Source organism: Musca autumnalis, unplaced genomic scaffold (genome assembly GCF_047663935.1).
Source record: "Musca autumnalis isolate F117 unplaced genomic scaffold, ASM4766393v1 scaffold_3, whole genome shotgun sequence".
Classification (NCBI taxonomy): Eukaryota; Metazoa; Arthropoda; class Insecta; order Diptera; family Muscidae; genus Musca; species Musca autumnalis.
Window position 1 is genome coordinate 102,657,918 of NW_027411866.1, and position 12,102 is coordinate 102,670,019.

The 12,102-nt window shown below is 34.3% G+C and overlaps 1 protein-coding gene across 1 annotated transcript in view; it reads right to left on the minus strand.

Annotated features, from left to right (window-relative positions):
• Positions 1-12,102, minus strand: part of SPR (G protein-coupled sex peptide receptor) — a 313,996-nt gene that overhangs the window by 46,006 nt on the left and 255,888 nt on the right. The window contains exon 4 of the mRNA XM_073973337.1: positions 8,860-8,990. Coding sequence (XP_073829438.1) covers positions 8,860-8,990 — 131 coding nt within the window. The remainder of the gene's footprint in view (positions 1-8,859; positions 8,991-12,102) is intronic.

Genomic DNA, 12,102 nt, shown 5'->3' on the forward strand with positions numbered 1-12,102 from the left:
TGATTTCAGTTTATAGTTTATAGAAGTAATTTTTTATGAATTATATAAATGGTGCCATACATATACCGAAGGAACATACATTTCGCTGAGGGGTATTTTACCATGCAATAGTGGTAAAATAGAGCGCGAAGAAAAAAGGTGTTACGTTCGATCGGGCTGAATGAGGTTAAATCCACCAAAAATAGCGAAAATTAGTCGCCACCGTTCTATGGGACCTATGTATATCAAAACGAGGACGTATACTGAAAATTTTCTGCAAGACTGTTTACGACCCCCAACAGTGGCTATATCTCCGAACTATCGAAAATCGGGAGGTACTGTTTTTTTGGGAGATATATCAAAACGTGAACCTATAGCTGTTGCATACCGAGCGCAAAGAAAAAGGCGTGTCTTTTGGTCGATCCGAATATTTATGCTCGCATCTTTAAATTATATTAAAACCAGATTACAGCCATTTTGGTGTGATAATGATGTTAAATCCTAAAAAAATAGTGAAAATCAGCCGGTACCGTTCTATGGGAGCTATGTATATCAAAACGTGGACCTATACTGACAATTCTCTGCAGTAATATTTATGACACCAACCGAGACCAACAAACCAATATATAGCAATGTTAATTGACCTGCACCGACCATTATATGTGGGTCACAAAGCGCTTTAAACTGTCCATTTATGTGAAGGGTATAATAAAAGAGATTTTATATCTTAAATTTGGGAGATACCATTACATGGAATTTATGTCAAAACATTGACATCAATACTGGACAGATAACTAAAGTTTACACAGAGAACCCAAACAACGGGCCAGCAACGCGGACCGGGTCAGCTAGTCTAATATATAAAAGGCAATGTGTGTATGTTAGTATGTTTGTTTTTGTATGTTTGTATGTTCCGAATAGACTCAAAAACGGCTGAATAGATTTTCTTGAAAATTTCAGATAATGTACTGTGAACACCGGTGGTGAAAATAGGCTATATATTTGTTTGAATGGTCGTCGCGGAAGTGAAATATCGCGGTCATCCCAAATTATTAAAAAATGTATTATTTCAGATAATATACCTAATTTTAGTAAGCGTGACTACAAAACCGCTGTAACACTGGTTTCAATACGTGGGATAACGCGGTCAACGCCATATTTTGGAATACAGTAAAATCCCTATGACTTAAGATGTCACCATATAGAAATTCCGAAAAATCGATTGAGAAATCTTATGAAATTTTGTATGTGGAGTTTTTAGGTCTGAGAATAGGTCGTAATCTATTTTTTTATCCCGCTAAGTGTAGTGACCGGTGGTCCTCCCCACAATTTTTTTAAGAAAACCGCGAAATTCAAGATACGTTTTAATATATTGTTTACAAATTGTTTGCAATGCTATGGTAATTACAGTCTTGACCCTGAATGGTCGTCGCGGAAGTGAAATATCGCGGTCATCCCAAAATTTTCAAAATTGTATTATTTCAATTAATTAGAACTGTCGCACAGTGCTGCCGCGTGGACAAAAATCAAAAAATGTGATGTTAACTTTTACATATGCTTATGTTTTTTTCTTACAGTAAACACATCCGATATAAGGAATCTGAAAGAATTTTGTCGATATGTGCATCCATAATGAAGTTATAGCTCTTTAAATATTAAAAATATTTCCCAGGTAATCTAAGGCGATAATCATATGAAAATTAGACGACATTTAAAATAACATTTTCTGAAATATTTGTTGATAATACTAAAAGTTTTGGATGGTGATTTGATGAGTGGGCTATAAATATAACGTTTTAGTACAAAAAGTGGACATTAACTGCACATGGGCAATGTACCGTTATCATGAAATCAAAATTTAAATTTGATAAAAAAAATTCAAAATTCTTAATATTTAGTAGAGCACATCTTTTGATTGCCACCTATTGCCACCTTGGCTCCTGTTTTCCGTTAATTGGACATCTCTTCCAAATCAAAATGTGCAAAAACATTCTGCCCATCCCTGCAACCTTCTGAGATATATCGGTTCAGATTTTATATAGTCCTCATATATATCTTTTCCCGATTTTGCTACAACTCGTTCAATTTTGATCGAATGGCCTTCAAATTTAGCATGTGTTATTTTCTTAGGCCCCTGAGTACCTACACCGATTTTTACAGCAATCGGTTCAGATTTAGATATAGCCCCTATATATATATCTTTCCCAGATCTCATGTTAAATTTGAAGAGTATTCATCAAAAATTGAGCGATTTATAGCAAAATCGGGGAATGATATATATAGGAGCTATATCCAAACCTGAACCGATTTTTACGAAAATTGGTGAAACTACTCAGGAGCCTAAGAAAATATCACAAATTAAATTTGAAGGCTATACGATTAAAATTGACCGAGTTATAGCAAAATCGGGGAAAGATATATATGGGGGCTATATCCAAATCTGAACCGATATGGACCAAAGTTGATATTTTTTATTCCTGTGCCCTCATAAATACTTGTGCAAAAATTCATCAACCTAGGTCAACGCCTTCTATTTTTGTCCACATTTGTATGAAAGCGGCAACACTGTGTGTCGTAAGCTGTTTTTATACGGCTAAGAGTAGTGACCGGTGGTCCTCCCCCACAATGTTTTTAAGAAAATATGAAATCTTTGATATTTTTAAACGTATTGTTTACAGATTGTTTCCCCTGAATGATCGCGGTCATCACAAAGTTTTCAAAAATGTATTATTTCAATTAATATACATAATTTTAGTAAGCGTGACACAAAAATGATATAAACACTAGCTTGAACAAGTGGGATAGCGCGGTCGTGAGCTTTTTTAATACGGCTAAGGGTAGTGACCGGAGGTTCTCCATCAAAAAAAAAAAAATTTTTTTTTTTAAATCTGAAGTCCATGATATTTTTGAACGTATTGTTTACAGATTGTTTGCAATACTACTGTAATTACTGTCTTGACCCCGAAGGGTCTTCGCGGAAGTGAAATATCGCGGTCATCACAAAATTTGCAAACATTTATTATTTCAGATAATATACATAATTTTGTAAGCGTGCCTAAAAAACGCTATAAACGCTGAACACTAAACAATAAGTGGGATAGCGCGATCAACTCCACATTTTGGAATACAGTAAAATCCGGATAACTTGAGATATCACAAGATCGAAATTCCAGAAAGATCCATTGGAAATCAGACAAAGTTATTGATATACAATACAATACCATCATTGGAATCAGAATACCACGATCGTGTTCGAATTTTAGGGATAAAATCTCAAAATGTGGGAAGTGAAACTTCATGAGCATTGATTTCAGTCCTTGGAATAGCTAGGTAAAGATACATTTTTTAAATACAGCAAAATCTCGATAATAACAACTACAATTTATAGAAGTAATTTTTTTTTTATGAATTATATAAATGTTGCCATACATATCCCGAAGGAACATACATTTCGCTGAGGGGTATTTTACCACTATTGTATATAGAGCGCGAAGAAAAAAGGCGTTACGTTCGTCGGGCTGAATGAGGTTAAATACACCAAAAATAGCGAAAATCAGGCGCCACCGTTCTATGGGAGCTATATCAAAACGAGAACGTATACTGAACAGTGGCTACCGTTCTATGGGAGCTGTATCAAAACGTGGACCTATACCAACAATTCTTTGCAGTAATAAATACGACCCCAACCGAGACCAACAATCCAATATATAGCAATGTTAAGGGTATAATAAAAGAGATTTTATATCTTAAATTTGGGGGATACCATTATATGGAATTTATGTCAAAACATTGATTTATATTATGAAGTTTCTAAAGGGATGCCTAATTATGGGTGTATCAATACTGGATAGATAACTAAAGTTTACACGGAGAACCCAAACAACGGGCCAGCAACGCGGACCGGGTCAGCTAGTCAAATATAAAATTAAATATTAATTATTTTGGTTCAGTTCACCTCAAGTCATTTGGTATAAAAGCCAGATAGGTGAAAACTTTCGTATCTCCCTAAACGAAATGTTTTGGAGTGAAAAGATTATGCACAGAGGTAGTGGTGTAGGGTATCACATAGCCTTTTCTCACTTGTTTTTTTTTATATATCATTGACAAAATAAGAAAATAATTCTCTATTTCTTGCGACACTTATTAAATTTTCTGCATTTCGGAATTCTGTCCATTGTTAAATATTTTGGAGCCAGGACATCTCTTGCCTTCCTCTGTAACGTATTCCTTCTGTTCTGGCTTGTAGAATTGATTGTACCAAATACCAAGTTTCAGCAATTTCAAAATACCGAAATTCGGTAGATACCGTTCTATGGGGGCTATATCAAAATTCGATCTATACCGACAAATTTCTGGCAGAAAGTTTTTAGACTAAAAGAAGACTAAATACTAAACTTCCGATATTTCGGTAAGATAATGTAGCTAAAACCTTCAAAATACGGAAAATCAAGAGGTACGCTTTAATGGGGGATATATGAAGATGTGGACCTATACTGATAATTCTCTTCTTGAATATTTTTAACCCCATGGAAGACTAAATAAAAAATTTCAATCATTTCGGTGGGATATTGACGTCATAACCCTCAGAATTACGAAAATCGGAAGGTTCCGTTCTATGGGAGCTATATCGAAACGTGAACCTATACCGACGGATTTCAGTTGGAACGTAGACTAAATAAAAAATTTCAGCCATTTCGGTGAAATATTAAGGTCATAACCTTCGATATATCCAAAGTTGGGATATACCGTTCTATGGGGCTATATGAAGGCGTGTATATATACAGACAAATTGAAAGGGGAAAGTTGAATACCCGCAACAAAGACTAAATACCAAATTTCAGCCATTTCAATGGATTATTGTGGTCACCACATTCAAAATACCGAAAATCCGGCACGGTGCTCTTGAAACAATTTTAAATGGAAGGTGCTTAAACCTCGGAAGTTTTGGCGGATTCTGAAACTACAATGTTTATACATGAGAACAATCAAAAAACAAAAAAAATCGCCGGAGCGCTTTTTAAAAAAATCGCGATTTAAGTTAACATTTTTAGGGGTTGTTTAGGTTTTCGCGATTTTGCTTAGAGACCGCAATTCCTATCAAAATGGGGCTAAAACAAATGTTGTAGCTATGAAAATTCTCTACAAGATTGACTTTTATAATATTATCATCGGTTTTACCGTTTTTGAGATATAGAAGTTCAAATTGGGACAATTCAAAATCAATTAAATTCTGTATCGCCCCTTATAAAACAATGTCATGACTGCAAATTCCCAACTTAAACTTATATATCTAAAAAAATGTGACAACTTAGGATAAGTTACTTAAGCCAGTCTTGTAGAGAATTTTCATGGCTTTAAGATTTTCTCAGGTCCCATGTCGATAAGACTTACCGTATTCAAGCGAAATCGCGAAACCCTAACAAAAAAACCTAAAAATGTAAACTGAGCTTCTTTATCTCAAAAATGGTGCATGCTGGGAACAAATGATAAACGTCAATCCTCTAGAGAATTTTCACAGCTACAACATTTTCTTTAGCTCCATTTCGATTGGACTTGCGGTTTCCAAGCAAAATCGTGAAAACCTAAAAAACACCTAAAAATTTGAATTTTGACCGCGATTTATTTAAAAATCCCTACAGCGATTTTTCCTTGTTTTTGGATTTTTCTCATCTATGAACACTGCTGTTTCAGAATTCACAAAAACTTTCCCTGTGTAAGCGGTTTTCATCAAAAGTTAGTTATGGCGCACCCTACATGACATTGTTTTATAAGGGGGCGATACAGTCAGTACATTGTCCCAATTTGAACTTCTATATCTCAAAAATGGTAAAAACTACGAAAATACCATAAAGATCGATCTTGTAGAGAATTTTTATAGCTACAACATTTTCTTTAGTCCCATTTTGATAGGACTTGCGGTTTCTACGCAAAATCGTGAAAACCTGAACAACCCCTAAAAATGTCAACTTAAATCGCGATTTATTTAAAAAGCGCTCCGGCGATTTTTTTTTTTTTTGATTTTTCTCATCTACTAACATTGTAGTTTCAGAATCCGCAAAAACTTTCGAGGTGTAAGCACCTTCCATTTAAAATTGTTTCAAGAGCACCGTGTTCTATGTGGATATAACCATGTCCGTCTGTTGAAATCAAGATACAGCTCGCAAATTTTAAGATAGAGCTTCGTACTATGGTATAGAAGTTTCTATTATTCCTAGGATGATTGGTATTGCAAATGGGCTACATCGGTCCACGTTTTGATATATCCCCCATAGAATGATACCACCCGATTTTCAGTATTTTGAAGGTTTTAGCCTCATTATCACACCGAAATGGCTGAAATTTGGTACTTAGTCTTCGTTGTGGGTATTAAACTTTCCCCCAAAAAATGGTCGATATAGGTGCACGCCTTCATACAGCCCCATAGCACGATAGTTCCCTATTTCCGGAATTTTGAAGGTTGTGTCCTCAATACTCCACGGAAATAGCTGAAATTTGGTAATTAGTCTTAATTTGGGGTATACAATATTCCATATGCAATTTGTCGCTAATGGTCCACGAAGTTTGAATTTGAAGTTTGTGGCATCAATATTCCAACGAAATTGGTCAAATTTTGTATTTAGTCTTCATTTTGGGTACAAAACTTTCCATGTGAAATTTGTCGGTATAGGTCCACCCCTTTATATAGACCCCATAGAACGGTACCTCAGGATTTCCGGTGTTTTGAAGTTTTTGACATCAATATTCCACCAAAATTGTTGAAACTTGGTATTTAGTCTTCATTTGGGGTACAAAATTTTCCATACGAAATTTGTCGGTATAAGTCTACACCTTTTTCGGTATTTTGCAGGTTGTGGTCTCAATATTCCTTCGAAATGGGTAAAATTTTGAATTTTTTCAAATATATTTTCACAATTTAAAAAGGTAAAAACTTGTTGTAAAAATATTCAAAAACTTTTTGAAAAACGAAATGCGGTGCAGTCGAAAATATTTGTGAAAAAATTGCGCGATTTTTTACAAAAACATTTTCACAATATAAAAAGATAAACAGTTTTTAAAAAAGTATTCAAATACATTATGAAAATCAAAAAGCGCTGATGTCGAAAATATTTTTGTAAAAAAAAAATCGCGCGATTTTCAAATATTTTCACAAGTTAATAGTTAAAAATTTTTTGTAAAAATATTCAAATACTTTCTAAAAGACGAAAAGCGCGGCAGGCGAAAATATTTTTGAAAAAATCGCGCGATTTGTCACAAAAATATTTTCACAATTTAAAAAGATAAAAGGTTTTTGTAAAAATATTCAAATACTTTCTGAAAAACGAAATGCGCCGCGGCGCGCCGCAGACAAAAATATTTTTTAAAAAAAGTAGCGCGATTTTCTTAACAAATATTTTCACAATTTAAAACTTCTCCGAACTGCTACTTACGAAATTTCGGGCATGATTTCGTTTTTAAATTAGGCCTTCTATATAAGTCCGCTTAAATTCTAAGTTCTACTTTAAAATTATTAGAAATTATTGTTTTTTTCGAAATTTGTCGCTGCTTGGGACCATAGTGCTCAATATAACCTTTCTATGATTCGTTTCTTAGCAAATGTTTGTTTCAAATTTCTTAAAAATTAGTTATGTTTATGTAATTTAATTTATCATATTTTTCCCACATTGCCCATCATCGTTGTAGTTGTTATCAGTGACAGAATATGGCCTGCTGAGAAGAATAGAAATAACAACACATAAATGTCGTTGGTTAGTTAGAACTCCATTGTTTAGGGAATGCACACTGACAACTGAACAACAAATGCCATTTGACGATGTGAAGAGGAAGAATGTCATCACGTCATGTTGTGTTTTGTGTGATAAGCAAATTACAAATGCCACTACGTATTTATTGAATGTCCTTGTTGATGATAATGTGTGTGTGTGGGTGGACAGTAGCAACAAAAACCCTATTTCAATTGCATTTAAATATAATTTCATGATAACCAACTAACGAACAATAATGACGATGATGATTATTTATGAGCGATAAATTAAGGGCGTTTATTGCAAATAACAATGCTATTATTTATACATACATTTGCAAAATAATAGAAGAAAATAAGAAAGAAAAAAAAAAAGAAAGCGGAAAGGAGTGCCATAGATTGGTTGTAGTTGTCGGGGATGGCAATTTGCCAAGCTACACCTAGAGGAAATATGTAATTTCATCTATCTCGATGTAGATTCGAGCATTTTTGAATAACTTAATTCCATTGTTTCGGTTTGTGAGTAATTCACTCGTTACCTTCGTTACTATTAATTTAAACTTACTGGGAGTGCGTATAATTTACATCAACAATAATATGCTCTGGAGGAGAACTCAATTAAACTCAACTCGAATAAATATTTATTTTAAATTCCAATCATTTTTTCTTTGAATTGACTAATTTCACGGCAAATAAATATGAAAACTGAAATATGTAAATTTGAGACGCTTTGAAATATGATGGCACTGATTAACTGACAATGAGAATGTACACAATGTAAAATAGCATGTATCTCCCTCCACCTGACAACCAACAACTAAACATCAAATTCACTTTCATTCTTCTTCACACTCAGTCAATAAGAATGAATATCCATAGAGATGATATTCATCGAAATTTTGTCTTGCTTTAATAAGATTTTGTCTTTTGACATTCTTCGTTTAAGGGAACATAATTTATTCTTTTAAACTTCAGCCACTAGTTTGCCAATAACAAAAAAAACCTTATTAAATTCTTTACAAAGCTGCAGAACTTAAAGTTTTCCATTAAATAGAACACAAAAACACACAGAGGATGTAAAATTCAAACATACAACGAGCTGCTGCACAAAGAAAACACACACAGTCAAGAAAACTTACCTCATTGAAAATAGTATAGGCCCAACAAAGCGAGACCGGATGTAGGGGTTTATAGTGATTGCCAAACGAGTACATATACCAATGACCTGGTGCCGGAAATATAACCGTTAACATATCACAAATGGCCATAACTAGAAAAGAGAGCGAGAAAAGAAATAAAAAATTCAAGATTAAAAGTATAATTAAATATAGAAGGGACAATTTTGAGAGGAAATTCTTAACCACTTTTTATATGAATCTTGGCCATTATTTACACAACAAAAATGTAATATTTTTCTTCTTCTTCATCTTTTTCTTTCATTCATCGAAGTTGCTAAGGGAAAATGGTTTGTAATTAATTAATATTCTTTGGTTACTATGCAATTCCGCAAGGGACACAAGAAAAAGTTTTAATTAACTTGAGACATTACTCAATATTGGATATGAAAATATAAAGACACACGAAGAAGAAGAAAAAAGACATAAAAAACATTAAAGCACAGCTGCATAATAAGGGCACAGATATTTTCCGAGCGAGAAAAATTACTGTTAATGGAGACAAGGCTTAAGTTGACCATCTTTAAGAAGAAATCATGAGGTTTAACAGGTCGTCTATAAAAGGATTTTGTGGTAGTTTATAAGAAAACATTTTTTTTGTCTTATGTAAGTTGGATTTACCCTTTTCTAATAGACTTCCTTACAGGACCTTCTTCTAAAAGAAGACTTTGAGGAAATCTTATAAAAGATATTGAGAACATCTATAAAAACGTGTGAAAATGTGACAACATCTTGTGGCCTTCTCTTAGACGATTTCCAGGTCTTCTATACGAAGCCCTCAAGGTATATTATAGAACGACTTGGAGTATTCCATTAGAAGAAGTAGCGGTCCTCTGTAAAAAACTTGAGGTCTTCTATCATGCAAGATAGTAGATATCTAACAGCCGACATTGGGGTTTATTCAATACCGTGTTATGTTCTATAAGAAAACCTTGTAGTCTTCTATAAGTAGACCTTGTGGTCTTCTATAAGAAGACCTTGCTATAAGAAGACTTTGGGTCTTCTATAAAAAGACCTTGTGGTCTTCTATAAAAAGACCTTGTGGTCTTCTATAAGAAGACCTTGTGGTCTTCTATAAGAAGACCTTGTGGTCTTCTATAAGATAACCTTGTGGTCTTCTATAAGAAGACCTTGTGGTCTTCTATAAGAAGACCTTGTGGTCTTCTATAAGAAGATCTTGTGGTCCTCTATAAGAAGACCTTGTGGTCCTCTATAAGAAGACCTTGTGCTCTTCTATAATAAGACCTTGTTGTCTTTTATAAGAAAAACTTGTAGTCTTCTATAAGAATCGTTGAAGTCTTCCATAAGAAGACCTTGTGGTCTTCTATAAGAAGACCTTGTGGTCTTCTATAAGAAGCCCTTGTGGTCTTCTATAAGAAGCCCTTGTGGCCTTCTATAAGAAGCCCTAGTGGTCTTCTATAAGAAGCCCTAGTGGTCTTCTATAAGAAGACCTTGTGGTCTTCTATAAGAAGACCTTGTGGTCTTCTATAAGAAGACCTTGTGGTCTTCTATAAGAAGACCTTGTGGTCTTCTATAAGAAGACCTTGTGGGCTTCTATAAGAAGACCTTGTGGTCTTCTATAAGAAGACCTTGTGATCATCTATAAGAAGACCTTGCGGTCTTCTATAAGAAGACCTTGTGGTCTTCTATAAGAAGACCTTGTGGTCTTCTATAAGAAGACCTTATGGTCTTCTATAAGATGACCTTGTGGTCTTCTACAAGAATCGTTGAAGTCTTCCATAAGAAGAACTTGTGGTCTTCTATAAGAAGAACTTGTGGTCTTCTTATAATGGTCTTGTATAATAAGACCTTGTGGTCGTATTAAAGAAGACCTTGTGGTCTTCTATAAGAATCGTTGAAGTCTTCCAGTGTTTTTCAGATTTGTGCCTCATTATCACACCGAAATGCCTGAAATTTGGTGCTTAGTCTTCGTTGGGGGTATAAAACTCTCCCAGAAATTTATCGGTATAGGCCCCCGCCTTCATATAGCGCCCTTAGAACGGTACCACCCGATTTTCGGTATTTTGAAGGATGTGGCCACAGCAACCCACCGAAATGGCTGAAATTTGACATTTACTCCTTGTTGGAGATAAAAGCCTTCCTGATTGAAATTCGTCGGTATAGGTCCACGTTTTGCTATAGACCCTATAGAACGGCACCTACCGATTTTCGTAATTCTGAAGGTTGTGACGTCAATATCCCACCGAAAGACTGACATTTGTTATTTAGTCTTCCATTGGATTATAAATATTCCAGAAAAATTTGCCAGTATAGGTCCGCGGGTTCCTATATCCTCCATAGAAGCGTACCTCATGATTTTCGGTATTTTAAAGGTTTTACCGAAATATCGGAAATTTGATATTTAGTCTTCTTTGAGTCTAAAAACTTTCCGCAAGAAATTTGTAGGTGTACATGGACGTTTTGATATAGCCCCCATGGAACGGTACCTTTCGAAGGTGTTTTGAAGGTTAGGCACGTTGTTTTTCCGAACTTGTTGAAATTTGGTATTTAGTTTTCTGCATAAACGAAACGAAACTAATTGCTCCAATTTACTTCAATACAAATCGTGGTGAAGGGTAAAACAAATTCGGTCTGACTGAACTTAACGCCGTTCTTACTTGTTTACAGTAAATTTCGATCTGATTTTGTGGAGTTTGACAATGGGATAGGCCAATTACATATTTCATTGACCATAAGTTTTAGTCATTGACACAATATGTTGGATTCAATTTAATAAGTGTTAGCCCCCTTAAATTTTAGTCCTACAAATATTCTCTCAGACTGATTACGAATTTGTTGATAATTTTGCATATCTCGCAGTTTATTACCAAATTATTTGTATGAAAACATAAATTACTTTAAAATCTAATCTTCCATTAAAATGTATCCTTTAATGTTTGTTCTATTCACTGAATCGATTTTGCGAAAAGATTTCAATAAACAAATATAAGTTGAGAATAAACTTTTTGTGTTACAATTTTTTTTGTTGATAAACTTTTCTTGTGAGGAAATTCATAACACCAATGAAACTGTTAAAACGAAAAAAAACTTTTGTTGTTATTGGTGGCTGGTGCGTTTCGCACTCAACAAATTTGAATACTCTGACGAGAAGTGAAAAGTTATTTTCCCCTTCATGAAACTCTGTTCATCTACAACGAAAGAAGGAAAACGAAAAGGAAATGATATCTTTTGGGGGAAAAAATTGTA